This window comes from Hylobates moloch, unplaced genomic scaffold (genome assembly GCF_009828535.3).
Source record: "Hylobates moloch isolate HMO894 unplaced genomic scaffold, HMol_V3 SCAFFOLD_21, whole genome shotgun sequence".
Taxonomy (NCBI): Eukaryota; Metazoa; Chordata; class Mammalia; order Primates; family Hylobatidae; genus Hylobates; species Hylobates moloch.
The window spans coordinates 9,324,713-9,352,641 of NW_026652296.1; the positions used below are offsets into that span (position 1 = coordinate 9,324,713).

A 27,929-nucleotide genomic window follows, 5' to 3' on the forward strand; every position below is an offset into this window, starting at 1 on the left:
AGTCAGGAAGGAGAAAGGATGGTCCCTTCTTTGGGAGAGTAGCCAGAACTTGGTCTTGGTTGGTCTTTGGAAATGAATGAAGAGTCACTCTAATTTCTTTCAGCCTTTTGAGTCAAGATGTGGATCAGTCTGAATTGGTGGTGAGCTTGTATTCTGATCTTAGAAGAGAAAGACCCAATAGTAGATACCAAGGGAAAACATGTTGAAAACCCCATTACTAGAAATATTGGAATTCTCCTGCTCAGCTCAGTAGACCCCCTCCTGTCCATCAAATGCTGGTCATGGTGGCTGCCCCACCAAGGTCTTGGTTTTGAACCTCTCAAGATGTTTTTGGAAGGAAACTTGCAGTGATTTGGGGGATTTTGAGCAGGTAAGGTCTCCCCTTTCTGGCAAATGACTCACTTTCCAGGATAAGACTGGGGTTTGTAGCAAGGTGGGGACAGGAGCCCCTGATCCTCCCTCTCTTCGGGTTTCTCAAGGCAACTTATCTTATGTCGATCTAAGACTTTGAGGATCATCACTTAACCACATGTACCTCCAGCAAGATCTTCAGGGTGTTAGAAAGCTGTTTGAACATTGAAAATTGTTTTCTTTTTTTTTTAAAAAGGCATTTGCCTGATCCACCTGCCTTCTTTTGACAGAGAAGGAAACTGAGACTTCTTGGTAAGGTGATTCACCTGTTCTTACTTGGTAGGTAGGAAAGCCAGTCTCCAACTTTGTGGTTCTATGAAATCCCTTCTTCTTTTGGTTCCCATAACCCGCCCTCTCTTGCAATACCAAGCTGAGCTACCAGTTGGTCACTCTAGTTCTCACTAATAATTTTCTGTCATTTCTATTTACTTCTTTGTTCTGTTTCCCTAGACCAGTGCATGGTAGGTCCATAAATATTTATTGACTACTTACTGTATAATCCATAGGGAGGTAGTCAGTAAACACATGTTAGCAATTAGTCAGTAACATGCGCTGGCAGAGTATTGTAAAATACATTGTTACTAATGACAGTATACCCTTAGACAGTGTATACTGACTAAGCCAGAGTCTCCAATGACAGGGAGAGTGAGTTGGGGAGAAAAACACTTTGTGGGCTGGTACTTATTTGCAAGGCTAATTTATTTACTTTGGAGATGCCTTTTATGTACTGTCTTAGGGATCAAGGGTAAGTTCTCCGATGCTGGCAGAAACAACATGAACAAACTACCAGAGGCAGCTCTTTGGAAGGTGGAGTGATTTGCTAGGAGTGCAGGTGACATGTTTATTTGCGTGCCAGCTGGTCAGAGCTGCAATCTCACTTTTGCACAGACTGGCACCCTCGTGTTTCCAGTCTTCTGTTTCCACTAGGGCTTCAGCATTGCTGAGGAGATCCTTCCAGCTTCCCCCACTGCTCCTTTCCTTATTCTCAGGAAGACTGACCTGACCCTTCTCTAGTCTCCCAGCCTCTGAATGCTGCCCCCACCCCTTCCCACTCCATGTAGATAACCGCACCTCCCACTTCTCTGGAGTATGGAAGAGGTCAGAGGGATCACCCCTGTCTTCCCGAACAACAAGCCTACCCATGATAGACAGCAGCTGCAGGGGCCTACCCTCCCCTTTCCACTTGGCACGGAGCAGTTCCCCTCTCCTCCTGCTCAGCCTCATTCCCGCCTGAGCCCAGCCTCCTCCGTGTTGTCAGCTTCAACTCCACTTTCCCTGCAGGGGTAGAGCGGCGCCCGCTTCCCTCTTATGTTAGTTTCCTAGGCTGTCATAATCAATTACTGCAAACCAGGTGGCTTGAAACAACAGAAATGTATTCTCTCACTGTTCTGGGGGCCAGAAGTCTGAAATCAAGGTGTCGGCAGGGTTGGTTCCTGCTGGAGACTCAGGGGAGAAACCGCCAGTGCCATCCCCGCCAGCTTTTGGTGCCTGCTGGTCTCCCTGGCCTTCCTTGGCTTGTGGCTGCATTGCTCCAGTCTCTGCATCTGTCTGCACATGGCCTTCTCTGGGTCTCTGTGTGTATCTTTTTCTGTTGCTTACAAGGATGCACTTACTGAGTTTAGACCTAATCCAGGGTGATCTCATCTCCATTCTTACCTTAATTATATCTGTGAAGACCCTGGTTCAAATAAGGTACATTCTGAGGTTGTGGGTGGATGTGAAGTTTGCAGGGAGGAGGAGTCGGGTAGGGGGGTACTATGTAACCCACTACACTTCCTCAACTGCATTTGTTGGCTTCCCTTCCTGTCTGCTCCTCAGTTCCCAAATGCATTGGGATCTTTCTCTGACATTTTGGCTTTTGCACACTGTCACCTCCACCCAGAACATCTCAAACTTGACTGTATGTTAGAATTACCTGAGAGTTGTATTAAAAAATACTGATGCCCGGCCAAGCTCGGTGGCTCACGTCTGTAATCTCAGCGCTTTGAGAGGCTGAGGCCGGATGATCGCATGAGCTCAGGATTTGGAGACCAGCCTGACCAACATGGTGAAAATCCATCTCTACAAAAACAATTAGCCAGGCATGCTGGTGCATGCCTGTAGTCTCAGCTACTTGGGGGCCTGAGGTGGGTGGATTGCTTGGACCCAGGAGGTTGAGGCTGCAGTGAGCCGGGATTGTACCACTGCACTCCAGCTTGGGTGACAAAGTTAGATGCTGTTTCAGAAAAAAAAAAAAAAAAAAAAAATACTGACATCCTGGTCCCACCCTGGAGACTCCGATTTGGTTGTCAGGATGTGGCCTGGGCTTGGGGGCTTTCCGAGGTCTCCCAGTGATTCTGATGTGGGGCGGACTTTGAGAGATGCATATCTGGAGCCCGCCCCTCCCCATCCTTCAGTGGCTTGGCTAACCCCTCCTCATCCAAGGCCCCTGTTTAGATGGCTCCTCAAGGAGGAAGCATTCCCTGACCCCACACGGTATGGGGTGCCCCCCCCTTTGTGCTCTGACAACCCAATCTACTTGTCAGTCTCTGTCCTGTAAAGATGGAACCGGGCAGTGTTTGCTGGGGCTCAGCACATAGTGACGGTCTCCGCGCTGTGTTTCCACACTGCCCAGTGGGGAGAAAAAGGCTGCAATGAGACAGGAGACGTCCACAGGCACACACCTGGTCCTGTGAGAACTTAACAGAACCTCTCCAGCCATGTCTCCAGGCAGCTCTGCCCAAGCCACCATGGCTTTCTCCCTGCCCAGCAGATGGGCCTCTCTGCTCAGTGTATTTCAGAAACCACGTAAAGCAGTTTCACATAAAGCCCTGCCAGCTCAGGGCACAGAATGTAAATTCACTTTGCTCATTTTGCAGGGCTTGGGAGTGGGTATGGGGTGTGGGTTAGAAAATGGATTTTCTCACATGCTGTTTTCTCTCTCTGCCTCTCTTTGTGACATATATATTTTTATGGAGGTATAATTAAGATGAAGTAGATTGCACAGATTGTAAGTGTTCAGTGATTTTTGACAATCGCATATACCCACGTAACCACCACTCAAGACGGAGCACTTTCTTCACTCTTGAACGTTCCCCATGTCCTTTCAGCCAAGGCCGCCGCCTCAAGCCCACACACGGAGGCAGCGCTGTTCTGATTTCTATCACGGTTGATTAATCTTCCCTGTTCTAGAACTTTATAGAATGGAATTAATACAGTGTGTACCCTTCTGGGTCTGGCTGTTTTTGCTCAGCATGTTATTTTTGAGATCTGTCACTGCTGTGGTGTTATTCAGTAATGCATTCCTAATTATTGCTGAGCACTACTATTCAATTGCATGAATATAACAATTGTTTATTTACCATTGATAGAAATTTGGTCTGTTCCCGGGGCTTAGGTTTATGGATAAGGCTACTATGAACATTCCTACTCAAGTCCTTTTGTGAGCAAATGCTTTCATTTCTCTTGAGTAAATGACCTAGGAATGGACTTGGATGTGTATGTTTTTATTTATGTATTTTCAACATCATATTCCACTGTGAACAAGGATGTATGAGAGTTCCAGTTACGCTACATCCTCACCAATATTTGGTATTGTCAGTCTTTCAAATTTTAACCCTTCTAATGAGAGTAAAATGGGATCTCATTGTGGTTTTAATGTGCATTTCCCTACTGACTAATGATTTAGGTGCTTGTTGGCTATCTATGTATCTTCTATTTTTTAATTTTTTTGAGATGCAGTCTCACTCTTGTCCCCCAGGCTGGAGTGCAATGGCGTGATCTCGGCTCACTGCAACCTCTGCCTCCCAGCTTCAGGTGATTCTCCTGCCTCATCCTCTGGAATAGCTGGGATTACAGGCGCCTGCCACCATGCCCGGCTAATTTTTGTATTTTTAGTAGAGACGGGGTTTCACCATGTTGGCCAGGCTGGTCTTGAACTCCTGACCTCAGGTGATCCACCTGCCTCCATCTCCCAAACTGTTGGGATTACAGGCATGAGCCACCGTGCCTGGACTATGTATCTTCTTTGGTAAATTGTCTGTTCAAATATTTGCCCATTTTTAACTGTGTTATTCATATTTTTATTGTTAATATGCATCAGTTCTTTATATATTCTGGACATAAGTCCTTTGTCAGATTTGTGTATATTTTCCCCCCGTCTGTGGCTTACCTGTTTGTTTCCAGGTAATGTCTTGTGTCTTTTTTTTTTTTTTTTTTTTTTTTTTTAATACTAAGTCTCGCTCTTGTTGCTCAGGCTGGAGTGCAATGGCGCAATCTCGGCTCACTGTGACCTCCACCTCCCGGGTTGAAGCAATTCTCCTGCCTCAGCCTCCCGAGTAGCTGGGATTACAGGCGACTGCCACCATGCCCAGCTAATTCTTGTATTTTTAGTAGAGATGGGGTTTCACCATGTTGACCAGGCTGGTCTTGAACTCTTGACCTCAGGCGATCCGCCCGCCTCGGCCTCTCAAAGTGCTGGGATTACAGATGTGAGCCACTGCACCCAGCCCAGGTAGTGTCTTTTTATGAACATTCATATTTTATTTTGTTGAGGCCAAATTTGTCATTTTCTTTTCTTCTGGGATTAGTACTTTTTGCATTCCTCCAGGAAATCTCTGCCTATCTGAAGGTAGCAAAGACATTCTGTTACATTTTCTTCTGGAAGCTTTTCAGTTCTGGTTTCATGTTTGGGGTTCTGATCCATGCAGGTTGGTTTTTGTGTATCATGTGGGGTAGGGTCCAGCTCCATTGTTTTCCCTATGGAAATTCAGCTATTTCTTATGCCTTTTTTTTTCTGAAAGCAAAAGATTAGAAAACCTATGACCCCGATGCTTCTTGCACACCTTCTGTTTTATCCCTCACTTCACTCTCCTGGGTCTTGCTGGGGGTTGGGTGCTAATGCAGCATTGCTTCAGGAAACCCTTAGAATTAGGGAGGGAGGCCTGGGCCAGGTGTGGTGGCTCATGCCTGGAATCTCAGCACCTTGGGAGGCTGAAGTGGGCAGATCACTTGAGGTCAGGGGTTCGAGACCAGCCTGGCCAACATGGCGAAACCCCATCTCTACTAAAAATACAAAAGTTAGCCAGGTGTGGTGGTGCACACCTGTAAACCCAGCTACTGTGGAGGCTGAGGCATGAGAATCACTTGAACCTGGGAGGCGGAGGTTGCAGTGAGCCAAGATAGCACCACTGCCCTCCAGCCTGGGCGACAGAGTGAGACTCCATCTCAAAACAAATAAGGATTAGGGAGGCCCGAATGGCATGTTGACTGTGCTTCGCTTTGTGAATCAGAAATGCTCATCTTGTTCAGCTGCTCCTGCCGGAAGCTGAAATGACCATGTCATTATTGTGGGCTTCCCAGTATTTATTCTTTCAACTAAAAATACGTTTGGCATGTGATATATACTGATCTGGGCACTAGGGATACAGCACTGAACAAAACAAAGTCCCTGCCTTCACAAAGGTTACATTCTAGTGGGGAAGACAGACAGTAAACAAGCAAAGACATCATTTGAGAGCCAAGTGTCATGATGAAAATAACAAGGACCACGGGTTGGTGGCTTGAGAGTGTGGGAACAGCAACATCACCATGTTGGTAGGCTGGTTAAATATGTGTCTGTCATGCTGATCAGGGAAGGCCCCTGTGAGGATGCAGCTTGTTCACCAGGACCTGAGTGATTGGCCCATGGGGAAGTATAGCCAGTACAAAGGCCCCGAGGCAGGGATAAGCTCGGGGTCTCCAGGGAGGAGAAAGGTACCCTGGGGGACTGTGTGGAGTATTACAGGTGGGGCGAGGGGTCGGAGGTGAGGTCTGAGCGTGAGGTCTGAGCCCAGGCTGGGGAATTCGGATTTTATTCTAACTAGGATGGGAAGCCATGGGTTCCAAGTAGGAGGCTGACATGATGTGATTTCTGTATATATAGTTTTTTGAGACGGATTCTCACTCTGTCACCCAGGTGCGATCTTGGCTCACTGTAGCCTCTGTCTCCCGGGTTCAAGCGATTCTCGTTCCTCAACCTCCTGAGTAGCTGGGTCTACAGGAGGCCACCACCAAGCCCGGCTAATTTTTTTACTTTTAGTAGAGACGGGGTTTCACCATGTTGGCCAGGCTGGTCTCAAACTCCTGACCTCAAGTGATCCACCCGCCTTGGCCTCCCAAAGTGCTAGGATTACAGGCCTGAGCCACCATTCCCAGCTGTGATTTCTATTTTAATATTCATTTAGCACACAGCCTAGCACATAGTAGGTGCTAATCAATACTTGAAGGCAGAATGAAGGAAGAAGGAAGATGAGAGGGACAGGACAGGGAAGAGGTGTAGAGAAATGAACAGTTATTAATCACCTGCTGTGTGTCAAGTACCTTCTGTATTGTGGCTGAATCAGTATGAGAAGAGGCTGGAAAAACTGTAGCATGGAGAAGTGAGCTTGCCTACGGCCATCCTGCTAGTGAGGGGGCAAGCCAGTGGTGACATTGCATCCCACTGAGCCTCGGGGCATCAAGGCTTAGCTACATATTGAGTGATAGATTAATTTGGGTCAGAAACCCAAAGGGTGGCATCATCTCATTATAAATCAGAGACCAGCTCAAGGGCCTCCAGGGGGCTGTGGGCACCTGCCCACCCCACCACTCATCCCCCCACCCCCCATCCCCCCACCCTCCGGCACTAGATTGTCTCCTTCAAGGTCCTGTAGTGGTAAATCTTGGATGAAACTGGAGCATTGGGCAGAGAGCAGGTTGGCCAGGCCTTTGTCAGCCTCTGCTCTCCAAGGCAAGTGACCAAGAAGCCCTATTTCAGAAGTGCCAGAAAGCCACATGATGGGGAAAAGCAGTTTCGAGTGGCGGTTAGGACTGTGGGCTCTGGAGCAGGTAGCTTGGGTTCAAATCCTGCCTCTGCCACTTACTGGCTGCTTAGTCCTGGGGAGATTACTGAAACACTCTGTGCCTCGCTTTCCGTATCTGTAAAATGGGAAGAATAATAGTACCTCCCTCGGGGTGGCGGTTAAATGCGTGTGTGTCTCACACAGTAAATGCCAGACGTGATCCCACAGGGTAACTCGAGTGCCTCCTTTGTGGTGGCCCAGTGTGGACAGATCTCGTTTTCTTGCCTGCAGCCCTCCCGTAGTTCTGTAAAGCAGGCTTTACATACCTCTGGCTGACACCCTGTCACTGCAGGAGTCTGAAACCCAGGCAGCAGTAGGCCGGTGTGAAGAGTCGAGCAGACAGCCTGCAACACACCCTGCTGCTGGGAAGGAACCCCGATAGTTATCTGGCCCAGTGGGGTGGGCCAGCTGATGAGTGAGTGGAGGAAAGTTGTTTTTTTTGGAGAGCCCAGGATTGGGGTGGCTTCTGTGCTGATTGAAATAGTTACCTGCCCGGCCCTTTACTGGGCTAGTTATGAGGGAGCTGGGAAGGCAGAGTGCCCTTCTGAACACCTACGATGTGCCCACAGATGCACTGAGGTTAACTCATTTCCATCCTCATCATAACCTCAGAAGGCCCATCTTAAACGTTTGCTCAGTTCATTTGTTCAGAAGCATTTGATTACATGCCAGTGATGGAGGCACAGAAAAGCACCCTTGCAGGGTGTGGGCGCCTGCAGGCCGAGGCTCCGAAGGATGAGTGACTTGCTGCAGTCCCACGGCTGGCAAGGCAGGGGCAGAGCTGGGGTTCAAGCCGTCCTCTTTTCTCTGTCCAGGCTGCCTGGGTTCCTTAGTGATCCAGAGCTCATCAGGTTTTGGGCTGATGAGCTCTGGATCACTGAGAATATTCCCACTGGATCTGGGAGTATTCTGAAGAGGGTGCCTGTTAGTACATTGGAATGGTAGAGTAATGATCTGATCGGGGGAGAGACAGCAGCTGCTACTCTCCCTGACGTCCTGTGGAGTGGATGAGATAGGAAAGTCTCACAGGAGGGGCGCTACTGCTGCATTTCTCCATATGAGAAAGCTGAAGCCGAGGCCCCCCCACTGGGGCCCACAGCTAGAACTTTGTCACTCACTGTGTGTCCCATGCGTTTGCACACATCGTACCCCACTCCCTTGCTGTGGAACTTAGTGGCTCCCTCAAAGAGGTGAGCCCCACACTAAGGGAGGTTTTGGTTCCCCCCCACTCTCCCACTTCCCAGGGAAGACCCAGGGAACAGCCAGAGTGGAGGCTGAGGGGCCTGTCTGCTGGCCCTGCTCACAGCCTCTCCCGGGAGATGCCTGAGTCAGCAGCACATTCTGGGCCAAGCCAGACCCAGCCAGACCAGGCTCACGGCCAAGGATGGGGCCTGATACAGAGACAAGAAGGGCTGACAGCAGCTGGAGCACCGAGGCCAGGGTTGCTCAGTGCTTGGGCCAGAACGATGACCAGTGGGAGGAACCTTCTTGCCTGGGCTGGCCGGTGTCTTTCCCACGAAGTCCTCCGTTTCACTGCAGAGGGGCCCATGGGGTAGTGGAATCCCACAGTGTAGCTCCAAATTCTGCCTCTCCATTTGCTGTGAGCTCCCAAGCTTACTCCTTCTCCTCTGGGACGATCAATGTCTTCTCCTCTAAAATGGGAGTGATTCCTGCTTTGTGGTCTCGTGAAGTTTAGCAATAAAAATAAACACAACTAACATTCACTGAGTCCTGATGAGATGCCACGCAGGCCATGGATTAGCTCACGTAATCTGCAGGCAGCCCAGTGAGGTTAGTGCTGTGATATTCCCATTTTATAGATGAAAAACAGAGGCAAAGAAATTACGTGTCTTGCTCAAAATCCCAAAATTAGAATGTTACTTTTACATGTGAACCCTAAATTGCTTCTTGGTGTGGGTATTTTATAATATTTTAAAAAATGTGTATATGATGTGCCTGCAATCTGTAGTCTTTATAGCATTTGTAATTGTCTGCTATTTATTTTTAGTTTTTTGAGACAGAGTCTCGCTCTGTCATCCAGGCTGGAGTGCAGTGGCGTGATCTCGACTCACTGCAACCTCTACCTCCCAAGTTCAAGCACTTCTCCTGCCTCAGCCTCCCGAGTAGCTGGGATTACAGGTGCATGCCACCATGCCCAGCTATTTTTTTTTTTTTTTGTATTATTAGCAGAGATGGGGTTTCATCATGTTGGCCAGGCTGGTCTCAAACTCCTGGCCTCAGGTGATCTGCCAGCCTCAGCCTCCCAAAGTGCTGGGATTACAGGCATGAGTCACCCTGCCCGGCCTGTTATTTTTTAAATTTAAATTTATTTTTATTGTTGAAACAGAGTCTTGCTCTGTCACCCAGGCTGGAGGGCAGTGGTGCAATCTCAACTCACTGCAACCGCCACCTCCCAGGTCAAGCAATTCTCTTGCCTCAGCCTCCCAAGTAGCTGAGATTACAGGCACGCACCACCACGCCCAGCTAACTTTTTTTGTAGTTTTAGCAGAGATGGGGTTTCACCATGTTGGCCAGGCTGGTCTCGAACTTCTGACCTCAAGTGATCTGCCCACCTTGGCCTCCCAAAGTGCTGGGATTACAGGGGTGAGCCACTGCGCCCAGCCTGTCCGCTGTTATTAACAGAACCTGCCCTCTCTGCAGGAGCAAATTTCTCTAACCAGTCTCTCCTGAGGTTCTTGGATAGATTGTAATTCTTGGCCACCCGGCTTGACGGCGAATTTCAGATAGTCAGGCAATAACATCACATTTCCAGGCCCACTTGGGCTGATGTGGGGGAACCCTGTGCTGGTGTAAGTTTTCTTCACTGAACCTTTGCGGTGGCTGCTGCTGTGCTGCAGGTGGGCACAGTTGCAAGAGAAAGTAAACACCCAAACTGGTTAAACCAACAGCATCCTGTTGATTCAGAGCTCGTAAAATACAAGAGCCCCCCGAGCCACTTTATGACGTGCCAGAATCCAGGGGTAGGAGGGAAGCCTGGGGAAGTCACTTTGCAGGGGCCACCTTGAAGCTTAAGCTGGAGGCAGAGGTCAGGACTTCACCCGCAGGCCTGAGCCAGGCCCTCAAAGATGACTTTAAAAGCAAGGTGCCTAGCTTGGTTGGAAAACTGCAGGCTGTGCGGTTTGCAGTCTCAGAAATGAATGGGAGAAAGGGGGACTGATGAGGAGGGTGGGTGCAAGCCTGGGAGGCCCACTGGGCTTCCTGAGAGCCCTCCCACCCACCCTGGACCTGTCACCCCAATTAGCAGCCATAAGTGACTGAGGTTGCATCAGAAAGCAATAGAGAAGTAGAGCTCGGGAGGGTAATTTGGGCTGCTGTGCGCTGGCTTCAGTTCCTCTTTCAAAAGCTAATTGCTTTGCCTCTGGGTTCTCTGAGGACTGGGGCCTGCCCTGGAGGAGTTCCCCGTCCTCAGCTGGCCTCTTAAGTGTGGAACTTGGCTTTTTTTTTTTTTTTTGACTATTTTTTTTTTTTAAAAATTTTTTATTTTTAGCTTTTAAGCAAATGTGCATGACAAGTCACCCGGAAAGATTGTTAAAATGCAAATGTCTGGCCTCTGCCCAAGAGATTGGGGCACAGAGGGTGAGGGATGTGGCCTAGGCGTCTGCATTTTTATCTAGCACCTTCTGACCCTGCGTTGCTGGGGGAAGATTCTGCTGCAGGTGACCTTGCAGGTGACCTGGGAGCCACAGTTTGAGAAACACTGGCAATTGGGGTCAAGGAACCTGGGCCAGGCATAGTGGCTCATGCCTATGATCCCAGCACTTTGGGAGGCCGAGGCGTGTGGATCGCCTGAGCTCAGGTGTTTGACATCAGCCTAGGCAACATGGCTACATCCAGTCTCTATTAAAAAAAAACAAAAAAAACAAAACCTGGGTTATGGCTCAGGATTCACTGAGAACAGCAGTGACCACAGAGGTGACCTGTGTACACACATGCATATGTTTGGTACATATATGGTAAAATATATAAGACAACAGTGTCTGTGGCTGGCACAGCCTCTCAGAAGCTACAGCTTTTATTGTTGCTAACCTTGCTGACCCATGTTTATTAAGCCAGACACACTTTTGATGAACTCATTTAATCCTCATAATGACCTGTGAAGTGGGACTGTTAACAGCCCCATTTTACAGATGGGGAGACTGAGGCTCAGAGCTGTGAAAACCCCTACAAGGATCACCCAGGGGGGTGTCCAACACTGTAGCCTTCACCAAGAGCAGGTGCTGCCCTTCACTGAAGCTGAGCTCTGAGCAGCTGTCCTCTCCTCTCTAGATGGGGGTAATAGTGTCTTCCTTGCTGTAGGGCTATGATTTAAGGGTTTAAGCAAATAAAGTGTTTTGAAAATAACTTAGGAAGAAAAAGAGGGGCATTTTTGAAAGTCAGCGATAGCAAAGACTATCATGTCTTCAGCTGTTACTGTGTGCTAAGCATGGGCTGTTTTGCCTTATATATAGGATATTTTCTCCTATTGTAAAATACACATAAAATTTACCATTTTAGCTATTTTAAAGTATACAATTCAGTGCATGAAGTGCATTCACAATATTGTGCAACTACCACTACTCTGTAGTTGCATAACTTTTGTTTTGTTTTGTTTTTTGTTTTTTTGAGATGAAGTCTTGCTTTGTCGCCCAGCCTGGAGTGTAGTAGCGTGATCTCGGCTCACTGCAACCTCCGCCTCCTGGGTACAAGCGATTCTCCCACCTCAGCCACCCGAGTAGCTGGGATTACAGGTACATGCTACCAGGCCCGGCCAATTTTTGTATTTTTTAGTAGAGATGGGGTTTAACCATATTGGTCAGGCTGGTCTTGAACTTCTGACCTCAGGTGATCTACCTGCCTCGGCCTCCCAAAGTGCTGGGATTACAGGCCTGAGCCACTGCGCCCAGCCAAACTTTATCATTTTTGCTTATGAGGAAACTGAGGCACAGAGAGCTGCCACTCAAAGGCCACACAGCTAGTAAACTATGAAGACAGAACTTGAACCTGGACAGAGTGACATCAGGCTGAGAAAATCCCATCTGGCCTGCAGAACTTTTTTTTATCACCAGAAAAAGAAACGCCTCACATATTAGCAGGCACTGCCCAATTTCCACCTACAGTGAGCCCCGATCTGCTCTCCGTCTCTCTGAGTTTGCCTGTTCTGGCCGATTGACATAAATGGGATCATATGCCATTTGTCCTTTTGTGTCTGGCTCCTTTCACTTCACTTAATGGTTTCAAGGTCCACCCATGTCATGGCATGGAACCAGCACTTCATTCCTTTTCATGACTGAGTAATATTCTGCATGGATAGACCATGCTTTGTTTATCTGTGTATCCATGCATGACCATTTGGGTTGATATTTGATATTTTACCATCTATGTACTGACCGTGTCCATATATTCATATGCAGGGTCTTGTACTGCTTGAAGCAGACCCATGAGGGCAGGTACTGTTATGACTTCACAGAGGAGGCATCTGTGACTCAGGTGAAGTGACTTGCCCAGGGTCACAGAGCAGGGATGGCAGATGCAGGACTCAAAACGATGGCTTTCTGACCCCGGAGCCCAAGCAGCAGTTAATGATGTATTCTCTTGCAGCTCCCAGGGCCCTGTATTACCCTGCAGTGATGGTACCACAGATAAAACCTGGCTGTGGCCTCTTGGAATCATTTGAAGATTTTTTTTTGTTTTTGAGAGGAGTCTCGCTCTGTCGCCAGGCTGGAGTGCAGTGGCATGATCTCTGCTCACTGTAACCTCTGCCTCCCCGGTTGAAGCAGTTCTCCTGCCTCAGCCTCCTGAGTAGCTGGGATTACAGACGCATGCCACCATGCCCAGATAATTTCTTTCTTTCTTTTTTTTTTTTTTTTTTTGGAGTTTTAGTAGAGACGGGTTTCACCATGTTGGCCAGGATGGTCTTGATTTCCTGACCTTGCAATCCGCCTGCCTTGGCCTCCCAAAGCGCTAGGATTACAGGCGTGAGCCACCACACCTGGCTTGAAGATTTTTTTTTTTTTTAAGATTAAAAACGATGCTGGGGTCCTGATCCTCAGACCATTTAAGTCAGAATCTCTAGAACAGCTGTTCTCAACCAGGGATGATTTTGCACCCCTCTTCCCCAGGGGGTATCCAGCCTTGTCTGGAGACAATCTTGGTTGTCACAGCTTGGGGGTGGGGTGCTCCTGGCATCTGATAAGTAGAACCCAGGGATGCTGCTAAACATTGTACAATGCCCAGGACACCCCCTGCCTGCTGACAACAAAGAATTATCCAGCTCCAAATGGCAATAGTGTCAAGGTTGAGAGACCTTGCTTTAGAGTTGGGCCCTGGGCTGGACACAGTGGCTCATGCCTATAATCCCAACACTTTGGGAGGCCAAGGTGGGCAGTTCGCTTGAGCCCAGGAGTTCAAGACAAGCCTGAGCAACATGGCAAAACCCTGTCTCTACAAAAATAAGCAGGATGTGGTGGCACACACCTGTAATGCCAGCTACTCGGGAGGCTGAGGTGGGAGGATCACTTGAGCCCAGAAGGCGGAGGCTGCAGTGAGCCATGATGCCACCACTGTACTCCTGCCTGGGTGACAGAGCAAGACCGTGTCTCAAAAAAAAAAAAAAAAAAAAGGAGGGGGAGGGCCTGGGTGTCAGTATTTTTAACTTCCCATTCTAATTGGCCAGGGCTAAACAGAGCTTCTCAAACTTGATAGTGCACAAGAATCACATGGGCTCCTTGTAAAACTGCAGATCTGGGCTGGGCAGGTCTGGGGTGGGGCCCGAGGTGCACTGCATGTCTAACAAGCTCTCCAGTGATGCCAACACCCCTGGCCCGCACTTGGAGTTGTGAGACTAGAATATAGCTAAAGGCGTCCAGGCAGCTGGACTAGACTCTCACTGTTTTCTCTTTTTTCTGTCTCTTTAAATTTTCATTTAAAAAAGAAAGTTTTCCTTCAGGTAGGGAGGTAGGAAATGCAGACTTGGCAAAGGTTGAATCTGTTGGTTGCTGAGACTATGAGGCTTTGAAGGCAGAAGCAATGAGGCTGCCACAGGAAAGAGAGGAGCTGTGTTCACAGCAGCGTGCAGTGATTCACAGCCCAACTGTCTGCGCCAGCCTCCCGCCCAGCACTGAGAGCTTGCAGCCCCTTCCAGTCCCCAGCCCTCCTGGCCGCAAGCCTTGGGCTGGCTTGCCCAGTAGCGATGACTCAGGCTTTCCACCTGTAAAATGGGTGGGATGCTCTCGCCACTGCACCACCCATCTCCGGGGCCAAAAGCCCCCAGCTGCTCCCCAATTTCATAAAAGGCAGATCTTCAAAGCCTGAACCTGCAGCTGCTGTTCTTGCTGCTAATAAATCTCATTTGTGGCAGCTCAATTAGGAAGTCATCACAAAACTTTGATATTGAAAGAAAGGATTAATAACCCAGCCCCTGTGGGAGACATTAGCAGCTTCTGCGGAGAGGTCTTTGTAATATATCCTTGTAGCCGGCAGCCCCTGGGGCAGCGCTGGCAGGTGGGTCTCTGGGAACAGAGGGTGCCTGGGCTGAGCTGGGGGTGGGAAAAGCCATCAGGGGATTGGTTTGAGTCGCTGCTGGGTGGCACTCTCGAGGTGGAGTGTCTGGAAGCCTCTGGCTGGTGCACGGCGACTCCTGAAATGTTTCCAAGTGCATCGTTGCTCCATTGAGTGGCCCCAGCAGATGCAGGGGGATGCCAGTGGCCTGGAGGCCCAGGCAAGGCAGGAGGGAAGGGTTAGAATTGGGCCGTGGGCCTCACGCGGTTGCTGCCCAGGCTCCCGGATGGGGAGGTCCGCAGGCTCCTGGCATGGAAGGGGCTGGCCCTCTGCCCAGTTCTCTGGGCTTGGGGAGGAATGCCAAGAGCTCAGACTGACTCACCCCAGGGGGCGGGCCTGGCCTCTTGGCCCACGCTGGAAGGAGAGAGGCCTGAGGAGGTGGGGCCCTGGCTGTGGCTGGGATCTGTTTCTCGCCTGCCCTGGGAAGGTGGCTGGAGCAGGTTTTCATTCTTTTCTGCAGCCTGGTTTCTGGAATAGGTGGCTGGCTAGTTAACCTAAGAGATTGGGCTCTGGAGCTGGAGAAACCTGCTTTTGAGGGTTCAAATCTAAGCTTCACCATGGATCCTTGGCCAAGCGGTGACTTTACTCCTCTTAGCTTTGGTTTTCTTCCCAGTCAAATGTGAATCATTTTAATACTTCCTTCCTCAGAGGGTTGCTATGGGCATTCAACTCTAGCACTCTGGTTTAGTGCTCAGCAGAGGCCTGTCCTGTTCCTCCATTTTTCATTTATTAAAATATAGATGAGGACATAGATGTAAATAGATGAATTGAGAATACATATTGGGAGATACACACATATTCATATCCATTCATCCACCCACCCATCCACCCACCCATCCATCCACTCACCCACCCATCTGTCCATCCATCCACCCATCCATCCACCCATCCACCCATCCATTCATCCATCCACCCACCCACCCATCCACTCATCCATCCATCCACCCATCTATCCAACTACCCACACACCCACCCACCCATCCACCCATCCATCCATCCATCCATCCATCCATCCATCCATCCATCCATCCACCATCCATCCATCCATCCATCCATCCATCCATCCATCCATCCATCCATCCATTCCCCCCACCCACCCACCCACCCACCCACCAACTAGTACGTTCTCCTCCTAGGTTCTCAGCACTATTCCTGGTCTAGGCTTACAGCAGTACACAAAGCAAAGCCCCTCCTTCCTGGGCTTATATGCTAGTAGGTTAAAGATGAAAGAAGATAAACCAATACAAGCTACATATAATGTATCTGAAAGTGAAAAGCTCTATGGAGAAAAGCAAAGTAGGACAGAGAAAGCAAAGGTGACAGAGAATGAGAGAGAGGGACTGGGCTGGGTACTGCTGTTTTAACTCTCGGGAGGGGTTGGGGTGGGTTAAATAAGCCTCCCAGAGGAGGTGACAGCTGAGTAGAGACCTGCAAGAAGTGAAGAAGGGAGACATGCAGGTAACTGGGGAGGACAGACACTAGAAAGTGCAGATGCTCAAAGGTAGGAGTGTGCTGAGTATGTCTGAGAGACAGAATGTTCTAGAAGTGTGGCTGGAACAGAGTGAATGAGGGAGAGTTCTAGAAAAGACATTATGGGGGTAGATCATGGATGTCTTAAAGACTATGTTAAAGATCATAAATGAATTCCAAAGTCAATATGTCTAAACCCTTCAGGTACTATATCCTAAGCTTAGCATACATGATGCCTTCGTGTTTTGGCTGACATCAAATGTACAAAGAAAGGATATACTTTAACAAGGGAAACCTCTTATAAAGAAGTTTATTTGCCCATCCCTTTATAAAAGGATAAAGAAAACCAATTCTCATGTACCTGTCCTCCTTATAAGGACAACAGGCAGCCTCCGGCTTCCTGTAAGGAGAACAGGCCTCTGTCCCTTGATTCATGAAAACGAAATGTGTTGTTAGAGGGAAATTAGCTCAAATGACTTAGAGCACTTTCACAAGGCATAATATTTATACAGTCATTGATTTTCAGGGATGATGGTTCCACATTTTAGATAACAACAGGTGACACAGGTGGGCAGAGCATGTCATATCTCAGTACCATGAAATCAGACCTCCTCTTTTGAGCGGACATCTCCCCTTATCACAGTGACTTCTCTCTCTTTTGCCTGCAGCCCAGCGATCTGCTCACGAGCTGCCCATGGTTGAAAGACAAGACACGGACAGCTGCCTGGTCTATGGCGGCCAGCAAATGATCCTCACGGGGCAGAACTTTACGGCCGAGTCCAAAGTTGTGTTTACTGAGAAGACCACAGGTCAGTGGATTTTTGAGCTCTTTCTCTGTCCCTCAGAACCATGCAAAGTGACCATCTCTTTATTCTATACAACTTGGTTTTGCGGGGTAGATCCCACTGTGCAGTTTTATACCCTGCTCTTTTTACTCAGCGTGTCTTCAGGGATTGTGATGGTCATACCGTTTACCATTGCATGAATGTGCCATTCTGCATTTTAACTCTTCTAGGTCATTTTGACGGAAAACGAGATTATCTCCCACCCTCAACCCTTTTTTAAAAATTACTTTTTTACATAAGGAAGGAAATTTTTAAAACTTTTTGCTATTATCAAGAAGGGAGGCCAAACAGCACAGTGATAAAGCATGCATACTCTGGCCCTGGATATCTTGGGTTCAAATTCTGGGTTTGTTATCTGCTTGCTTTGTGATCCGAGGCATATTACCTAACCTTTCTGTGCCTTAATTTCCTCATGTATAAAATGATAGTAACAAAATGTCTTATCCCATAAAGTTGTCATGGAGGTTAAATGAGCTAATACATGTCACATAATTGTAATAGTGCCAAGTACAGCATAAGCCAATTAATATTGGCTACTTGTATTTTTATTATAAGTAGTTCTGCAGTTAATCAGCTTATGCTTCTAGAATTAATTAATCTTGTACATGAATCTATATATATATCTTTTTAGTTTATTTAGGGTTTATTCCCAGCAGTGGAATTTTGGCTAGTTATTCTGAGGACTTTAAATACATATTGCTAAACTACCTTCCAGAAATCTACAAATTGAAGTTGCCATCATGTCAGTCATAGTTTCACCCCCATCCCAGAAATACCATTCTTTTTAAATTAAAAAGAAATCACTGTGGAATTGGTACTTCTTTCTACTTTGCATTTCCTTGCTCTGAGAGGCATAACGTTTTGTTTATTCACCATGTATATTCTTTCTTTGGTGTACTATCCGTGTCTTTTTCAGTGGGTATGTGGTAGAAAAGATGCTGATCTGAAGTAGGAAAATATCAGATTAAGCAATAATTAATGAAACAAATGTGTTGTTAGAAGGAAATTAGCTCAAATAACTTGGGACACTTATTTTGGATACTAGAACCAATTTTCTTTTTCCTTAACAGACATGATTTCAGTAGGTTACTTCAAAGGGGTGTTGATGTTTGTCTATTTGTTTATTGTCCTTAGAACAATCTGAGAATATAACGGGTGAGTTCTCCAGTTGGAGGGATTGTGCAGTGCACAAGGGCACCTCCTCTGAGGGCTGCCATTCAAATTGGATACATCACCAGTTTACACATTAGTAAGACAACTTCTGGCAGGGGGAAGCAGACTGTCTCAGGCAAAGAGTGCTTCTTCCAGTCTCACACAAATCATCCTTTTGGGATGGGCTGGACATGTGACCGGGGTGTGATAACTGCATTCTCACAGTTGGAAGCATAACGAGAGGCAGAATTTATTTTAAAAGGGTTTGATGATGCCTTTGTGAAAAATAACAAAAAAGGTATTAAGTAAGGCTGTGGCAGTGGGGAAGGGAGATGCAGGGATGGGTCGGGAGTGGTTTAGAAGGCAGACGTCACTGAGGTTTGATGGGACGTAGTGGTGTAGAGAGGCATTAAGAATGCAGGTGGCAGGGACAGGCACCAGGCAGGCTGCGTGCCACCCAGGCTGCTCTCCTGCTCACCGGCAGTGTCACCTGTGGAAACTCTCCATCATCTATCCCCTGAAAAGCAGGGACAGTGACAGTGCCTACCCGCAAAGGTAAGGTCTGAATGAATTAGAGCAAATAGGCTTAGCACCAGAAGTGCTCGGTAAGGGGCAGGGGCTGCTGCTGTTTTTCTGGAGCTGCTGTGGATGGGGAAGGGGAAGAGGTTGTGTCGAGATTGTTTTGTTCATGTGGTGCACTTGGCCAGCTGAGATTTAGCACACAGGAGAGGAGGTCTGTGTGGGGATGAGGTTGGGCAGGGAGGACGGGTTTCATTTTAGAAGTGGAAGTGTTGAGTCTCATGTACCCATGGGCCTTCTTGGATGAACCATGATCTCACCTCTGTGGAAAGGCAAGAGATTGGGAGGTACGTGGCCACGTGGTCTAGACTAAGAAACCAAATCCTGGCTGCAGATGTTGTCTTGGGAGCTGTCAGCAATGAGATCCGAGGTGAAGTCCTGGAAATTGGCTCTGACCTCCCAGGATGGCCTCCAGTATGAGAAGGGGAGGCTTAGAAAACTGAGAGCCACATCCTTTACAGGTGGCAGAGGAGGAGCTGCCACAGCAGGAGGAGGAGAACCACGGGAGTCTGGTGACCTGGAGACCAAGGGAAGGAAACTTGGGAAGGGTCAGCAGAGGCAGTGCTATGAAGGTCACAGAGCCCGAGGTCAGCCTGAGGGTCCAGTGAATGGGGCGCCTCTGGTGATTTGAATCACACGCACCCAGGTGGCGGTGAGTTGAGTGAGCTGAGGAGAGTAGCGTTGCTTGAGGGATCGGAGGTGATGAAGGTAAAGTCCGCTCCAGGCAAGAAGACTCTGCACCAGCAGTCCCCAACCTTTTTGGCACCCGGGACCAGTTGCATGGAAGACAGTTCTTTCCAAGGGTTGGGGAGATGGGCTGATGGTTTCAGGATGATTCAAGCACATTACATTTATTGTGTGCTTTATTTTTATGATTATTACATTGTAATATACAATAAAATAATTATACAACTCACCATCATGTAGAATCAGTGGGAGCCCTAAGCTTGTTTTCCTGCAACTAGATAGTCTCATCTGGGGGTGACGGGAGACTGTAACAGATGACCAGGCATTCGATTCTCATAAGGTGTCCTCGCAAGCGCAGTTTACAATAGGGTTCATGCTCCTGTGAGAATCTAATGGCAGGTTCATCCGACAGTAGGCAGTGCTCAGGCGGTAATGCAAGTGATGGGGAGTGGCTGTCAATACAGATGAAGCTTCGCTCTCTCGCCCGCCACTCACTTACTGCTGTGCACCTAGTACCAGTCTGTGGTCCGGGATTGAAGACCCCTGGTCTATACCACATTTTTAGCCTCAGCATTATTGACAGTTTGGCCCAGATAATGACTTGGCAGGGGCGCTGCCCTGAGCACTGTAGGATGTTCAACAGCATCCCTGACCTCCACCCACGTGACGCCAGTAGTGCGGCCCAAGTTGTGACAACCAAAAATGTCTCCAGACCTTGCCAAATTTGCCCTGGGGGGGCAATATTGCCGCTGGTCAACAACCGCCGTTCTACGGCTTAGAAATTTTCAGGAAAGACAAGGAAAGGAAAAGAAGAGCATGAGGGAAAAATCAGAATCAGGGTCACCTTAAGCCTTCCCCTGTGCATCTCAGCAGTTCAGGCCCAGCGTCTGCTTGGCGGAATGCCTGCACAGCTCCCCCGAGCTGTCCTGCAAAGTGGGGTGCAGGGAGGAGGCCTGGCCTCTGCCTGCTTTGCCTTGAGGGGCTGATCCAGCCACACAGGGCTCTGTTGGCTGAGTGGTCTCTATTTACACTGAAATCTTTTTGTTGCTGATGTAACTGTACAGGGAAGAGTTTGAGGCTGGATCCTACGAAGTTCCTTATGGAGTTAGGAGCCAGCCAGCTTTTAAGCACTCTGGGAGTTTAATTATTCTGAAGCTATCTAAGGGCACCAATTAAGCATTTGTGGAATGAATGAATGGCATTTATTCTCTAGCTTCTATTCTCTTGGTTTCAGAAGAAGTTCCATATTTACCTCTTGAAGGCAGGAACACACAGAGCCTGTTTCAGCTGTGAAAAGTTGGCTGTTAAGAACAAGAGTAATAATCACAGCTCCTATTATTGGCCACTGCCTGCCACTTTCCGTGTGTGGTCTCATCTAAGCTGGCACCCGTGGGAAGCAGACAGTTTAGCTTGGAGAATCCAGGGGACTCGTCCACAGGTGATATTCAGCATTGACCTGTCATTCAACCTCTTTGGGCCTCAGCTTCCCTGTCTGTAAAATGAGATAGTGACAGTCTTTCTTTCCTAGAGTTAAATATGTAAATAAGCAGCATGCACTTAGTGCTCATGGGATGTTCATCGTTATTTTTTGAAATGGGGTCTCACTATGTTGCCCAGGCTGGCCTTGAACTCTTGGGCAACATAGTGAGTTCAACATAGTGGACTCCAGCCATCCTCCTGCCTCAGCCTCCCATTTGGGATTACAGGCATGTGCTTTTGTTATTATTTTTACGGTCTTGCAGTATTCATTGCTCAGGACATAGTCATAATTCAGGTGACACATACTGCCCCAGGTGCTGGCCTAGGCTGGGAGAGATTTGGGGGGCTGTAACCCACAGTGGTCACCAGCACAGCTCTGAGGTCAGATGGCCTGGGTTCAAATCCCTGATCTGCATTTAGTAGCTGTGTCGTTCTGAGTAAGTTACTTTACCTCTCTGAGCTGACATTTCCTCTTTTGTAAGATACAGATGATGATTTACTTCTCTTGGGAGGCAAGATTAAATGAGATTATACAGGTTGGGTGCTTTGCATAGGGCTCAGAACATTGAACATGCTCATTAGATGTTAGCTTTTTTATTATCATCATTATATTTTGGCTGTAGAAGAAGACAAGACTTTATCTCATGGAACCAAGAGACATTAAAAAACAGTAATAAGTACTAATAATGAACATTATTAGTAATTTAGTAATTAGTAATTCATTAATAATGAACTACGTGCCAGGCCTTATTCTAAGCACTTTCTATGTGCTAGCTAATCTGATCCCTCATAAGAGCCCTAAAAGATAGACTACTGTTTTCTCAATTTTACTGATGAGAAACTGAGCACAGAGAAGTAACTTAGTGAAGATCACACAGCTGATAAAGGGCAGTGGTGGGATTTCACCTCAGGCAGCCTGGCTCTAGACCCCACACCTTGGACTCTGCTATTCTATGCTTAACAAGCTTAGAACCAGGTTAATTTGGCATGAAGACCCTTCAGCTGCTCTGAGCCACAGGCTTAACCATTTTGTGGTGATAGAGATCCTTGAATTAACCACTTCACTGCTCTGGGCAGCAGTTTGAATTCTCCAGCGTGTTTCCGGCATCAAGAGGATACATTTCTGACCCTTTCATGCCTAACTGAAGAATCCCAGGTGAATGTAGTTCCTGGATTAATGACAAGAGACAATCGGGGGTGTTAGAGACACAGTGGGCTTCTCTGCGGGGGATGTCTGGCTCTGAGGGCTCTCTGCAGAGAGGGGGCTCGCATTGCATTCGCTGGTCCTGCTCTTTTGACCCCAAGAGCTCACCTCCCAGCCCGGGCCGCCTTCTGCAGGGGGAATCCCTGTTGCTCAACTTCTTTTTTCCAAAACTCATCCCTGTTCCCATCTCCATGGACATTTGGCCAGCAAGGGCTCTGCGGGGCGGGGCGGAACAGTTGAAGTTTTCCAAGGAAGGGGAATCCCAGCTGTTTCTCACATTAAGGAAAGGTGACAGCCTCCTGGGCTAATCTTAGCCCCGAGTTTGGTCATCGGCACCACCAGCTCCAATGTTCTTTTTATAGCTGTCGACTAAAATGGAATTGGCAGTTTCCACTCCAGCAAGATGACAAATTGGAGAGCAGTGGAAAAACAGTAGGAGAGGGGCAGCGTGGTGTTTCTTAAGTTAGAAAAGCTTGGTGTTTTGGAAAATGGCATCTTATTTATAGCAGCAATAATAATAATGATTATTATGTTATTTGTATTACTATTTTTGATTATTTTTGTGACTTTCAAGAGCCTGTGTGATCTGGCCCCTGCCCATCTCTCTGACCTCAGCTTTTTTGACTCTTTTGCTGCCACTTGGCCATAGCAACACCTGGCTTCACTCTGTCCTCAAACACCCCAAGGCCATTTCTGTCTCAGGACCTTGGCTTTCTCAGTTTGCTCTTAGAATGTTCCTCCACCATTTCTTTGCTTCTTTTCTTTTCTTTTTTCTTTTTTTTTTGAGACGGAGTCTCGCTCTATCGCCCAGGCTGGAGTGGTGTGGCGCGAGTGTGCGATCTTGGCTCACTGCAAGCTCTATCTCCCGGGTTCATGCCATTCTCCTGCCCCAGCCTCCCGAGTAGCTGGGACTATAGGCGCCCGCCACCACGCCTGGCTAATTTTTTGTATTTTGTTTAGTAGAGATGGGGTTTCACCATGTTAGCCAGGATGGTCTCGATCTCCTGACCTCGTGATCTGCCCGCCTCGGCCTCCCAAAGTGTTGGGATTACAGGCGCGAGCCACTGTGCCTGGCCTCCTCCACCATTTCTTTTCAAGCCTGCCACCTCCTATTCCTCCCAGTCTCAGCTCAAAGGTCACTTCCTCCACGGGGTCCTCCTTGACCATCATTCTGAAGTTGTCCGGCTTCCCAGACACCTTGTCACCTTCTGTGCCACTGCCCGGCTCTGTTTTCTTGGTGGCACTTAGCACTGTTGAAATCACCTTGTCTGTCTGTTCGTTTATCACCTGGTCTCTCATGCTGGACTCTTAGTTCCTTGACAGCAGAGTCTCAGTGTTTGCTGCTGTATCCTCAGCATCCAGAGTGGTCCCCAGCACATAGTAGGTGCTCATTTGTGTTGTTGAATGAATGCATCTCTTTTAGTTGTCATTCCAGCCCTGAGAAGCAGGCAGCATCATCCCCATTTTACAGATGAGGTAACTGAGGCTCACAGATGTCATGCGCCCCAGGTCAGCCCACAACTGGTGACAGAGGTGGAATCCCAAGGCAGCATTTGTCATCAACTTGAGTAATTTTTTCTAGTCCTGTCAGAGAGGACAAAGAGAAACCAAACAGAACAATCAGGGTCTTTCCTATTTATCATTCTCAGTAATTGCTGCAAAGCCATTTGGATGTTCTCTGAAATTTAAAAAATGTGTAACCCTTCAGGCAAAGTTCACGCTGGGAAGTCCAGGCTGTTCCTGACTTTAGTGGGAACCCTGGCCCTTGGCCACGGGGCCTCAGGCGGAGTTGGGGGTCCCAGCAAAACATTGCAAAACAGGAAAAAATCTAAGGACACAAAAATAAAAGTGATGTGGCAGCGGGAACGGGGTTGCCATGGCTTTGAGCGACTCGCTGCGCCTGGGTGGGATCCAATGTTTTGGAAGGTTCCTTCACATGACACAGAGTTTTGGAATTTTTCGGCTGGTAAATCCTTCTTAATTCAGGCCCCCAGGCTCGGCCAGCTAGCTCCCTGGCTCTGTGTGTCCTGCGGGGGCGTAGGTTGGAAACTGGCCTGCATCAGATTACTCAGCTTTGAAACTTAAATTGTTTGAAGAGAATTTTTTGTTTTGTTTTGCTGGACGATTTTCTTGGAATGGTCTGATGGCAGAGGCTCCCATCACCTGTCCAGAGGACAAATTGATTTTTTAGAAAGGACGCGTGGGTGGTGGAATTCCCTCTTTCCCACTGAGTCATCATATCCTGACATGAGTCATTTTATTACTTGGAGGTCCCCAAAGGTTGTATTTTGAGCTTTGTTTAATAAATATAAATGCATGTGCTTAAAATAATTTTTTTTTTCTAAATTAAGTATTTTTCCAAGAATTCGTGCCCTGGAACAATCGGAACCATCTTAGAGCAGACACCTGCTCTTCCCACCTGTTTCTCTCCCTGGGTTTGGTTGTACCCGGCGTGATGTTCTCTGAAACAATAGACCTGGTATGGGAGTATCTAGATGGGGCTTCCCTCTGGGGAAGTCAGGCTCCAGGCAGAGCTGGGGCATGACTAAGGCTCTCCGGACCTTTGCCCTCTGTGACTCATGTCCCTGGTGTCAGTGGCCCCCCGGGCTGGAACCCATCACTTACCCGCAGCTTTGCTGGGACACAAAGCTGCTCTCCAGAGATGCGATCCAGACTGCAACTCCGAAGCTGCCGTGGAGATAGAGAAAATGGTCTTGTTTTCAGGGAGCTAAATATTGCCTAAACTTGCTCCCCTGCATTGAAGAACAGGCTTTTAAGTCCAAGAATCCTGCAGTTCATTCCATTTGCATCCATTTGAAGGAGGCCACAGAGAAATGAGTTTTTAGTTAGCACACTCGTTGTAATCTAAGCACTTCCACCATCAGAGATTGTTCCTGGTGCCAAAGGCCTTTGTGTAATTCCCACTTCAGAGGCTGGATTTTGAATCACTCGGCAGACTTGGCCTGAAGCCTGGATTGGCCTCACACTATGTACCCTGGGACTCAGTTTTCCCATCTCTAAGATGGGGTTGGTGGTGTTTTAGCAATAGAAGGAGATCAAGGAACTGAAAGTATCGGGCACATAGTAGGTGCTCAGAAAACATCAGCTGCCCTTCTACCTGCACTCTGGGAGCCTGGTTGACTTCACACAGTGTTCAGAGGGCAGAGCCATGTTGGTTTCTTGTCTGGGAGAAGAGTCCTTCTTGGCGAGGTGAATTTCTTTTCTGTCCTTACCCTAGAGCCATCAGACTCCTGGAGTCATAGCCTGGCAGCTGGAGGGAGGGTAACTAATGGTCTGCTTCCTCCCCTTCCCCATTTTACAGATGGGGAAGCCGAGTCACACGGTGTGGTCATTAGACTTCTTTGAGGTGACAGAGTTCGTCAGTGGAGGGCTGGGCCTGAAACCCCAACTTCCTGGTTCCCAGAGTAGCTGGCTGTCTGGAATGCGTGGGGATCATCCACAGATGACAGCTTAGGGCCGAGAAGAGTCATGTCTAGGGTGGGACAGGGGAGGAGCTGAAATCCGGCCTCTGTGTAGGATTGACCTTGACTGAGCATCCAAGCGTGCCCTTTCAGGCTTGCTCCACTCACTCAGCCCCCCAGTGCTTCCATGTTCATTTCCCAGGTGTTTACTGAGCACCTACTATGTGCAGTGCCATGCCAGGCACAGGGGACACATGGCAGGTGAGGTCCCTGCCCTTGGGAGTGGACAGTCTGAAACTTGTTTATAAGCAGGACATTTTCAGATGGGGAAAATGCTATGAAGCCAGGGAAGCCAGGTCACAGGCCCAAGAGAGAAAAGGGTGTGGAGTTAGGGGGGAAAATATAGGATGTGCAGTTAAATTTGAACCCCAAACAGTGAATTTCTTTAGTAAAAGTATGTTCTATACAATGGCAAGGAGTTTGGGACATACTTGTAGTAAAAAGGTATTCGTTGCTTTCTGAAATCCAAGTTTAACTGAACATCCTGTATTTTTATTGGTTAAACCTGGTAACTCTGGATAGGGAAGAGTCAGGGAGGTCTTGCTGGAGGAGATGGCTTTGAGCAGACCCTTGAAGGTGGGAAAGAGAGAGCCACAAGGACTGCTGGGAGAGTGTCCCAGGCAAAAGGAACTGCCCAGTGCCAAGGCCCCAGCGTGGAGATGAGCTTAGGGCATTTGAGGAACGGGAAGCAGGCCCGGGCGGCTGGTGCATCGTGAGAGTGAGAGCCCAGCCTGGAGAGGTGCTGCGGGGGGCAGGCCCAGCTGGGCCCTGCAGACATGGCAAGGAGTTTGGATTGAATTCCCAAAGCAACAGGTAGTTGGAGGTTTTTGAGCAGGGGAGTGGCATGGTCTGGTTGATGTTTAAGAGTGCTCTGGCCATCTGTATGAACAATTGACTTGGTGGGTGGCGAGGGGGCAGCACTCGGAGAAGCTGGGAGGTGAGTGAGCAGCTGGTTCAGTTGTCCCAGTGGGCGATGGTTGGGGCAAGCCCACCAAGGAAGTACTGGGGCAGGAGACTCGGGAATCAAGGCACTTCCTTTCCCGATCCCACTAAATCCATTTGAGCAGTGTTACCCTGTCGGGCGGCTGAAATCCTAAGCTGGGGGGGCCATTCCTGAACCTCCCCCACCCCACCCCCATCTGCTGGGCTCATTAAGCCCATGCTTCCAGGGAGGACACGTTTTTCTGCTAGTTAGCAGTCATAAAGAGCAGACTGAAATGACTTCAACCATTTTTATTTGGCTAATTTTTAAAAGCACGGCCAGGACTGGGAAGCATCACGCGTGGTTTCCTAACACAAGCTGACACTTTGATTTTCTCCCCGTTCGCCTCGAGCCCAGTGGCATGCTCACAGCGCGGGTGAGGATAGATTTGCCTTCCTCCTCCCAAAAGCTTGCTCATTTCTCCTGGAGTGATGACACGAGCCCACAGCTCCTCCAGGCTGACTGCTAAGACTCCAGCCCGACTGCTAAGACTCCAGCCCTAACCCACGGCCAAGCCTCCTGCTTCCTGGCTGCTTTGTTCCATCACAGGGTTAAATAATTGCCTGCAAAGAGAAACCAGGAAACCAACCAAAGTATAGAGGCCATGCATCAGCAAACGGGCTGGTTAGCGATGCCCATTCTTCTTGCATCTAGTAGGGGTTTTCTTCTAGAGTTGACTCTGCAGTGAAGTTAAAGCAAAGGCTGTAATGGCAGCTGGGCGTGGTGGCTCATGCCTGTAATCCCAGCACTTTGGGAGGCTGAGGCGGGCAGATCACCTGAGGTCAGGAGTTCAAGACGAGCCTGGCCAACATGGTGAAACTCCATCTCTACTTGAAATACAAAAATTAGCCGGCCGTGGTGGCATGTGCCTGTAATCCCAGCTACTTGGGTGGCTGAGGCAGGAGAATCTCTTGAACCTGGGAGGTGGAGGTTGCAGTGAGCTGAGATGGCGCCACGGACTCCTGCCTGGGCGATGGAGCGAGACCCTGTTTCAAAAACAAACAAACACAAAACAAAGGCTACGATGTTACTTTAACCATCCCCCACCCCATGGTTTTGTTTTTTTTTAACGTGCAGAGTCGTGCTAAGTCTTCTCTAGACCTAACCCCTTTGCCCGAAGTGGTTGGCTCCTTTCTCTTCCCCACTGACTAAGACTTGGAAGGGCCGTTTTCACACCGGCTGCCAGTCCTTGTTAATTTTGGATGGGGGAATTTTGCCTGA

General features: G+C 48.4%; 1 protein-coding gene across 2 annotated transcripts in view; it reads left to right on the forward strand.

The window, feature by feature from the left end:
• The window catches only part of NFATC2 (nuclear factor of activated T cells 2), a 157,152-nt gene that overhangs the window by 73,618 nt on the left and 55,605 nt on the right, over positions 1–27,929 (forward strand). For both annotated transcript variants that reach the window (XM_032142459.2, XM_032142460.2), the window contains exon 6: positions 16,967–17,107. In XM_032142459.2, coding sequence (XP_031998350.1) covers positions 16,967–17,107 — 141 coding nt within the window. The remainder of the gene's footprint in view (positions 1–16,966; positions 17,108–27,929) is intronic.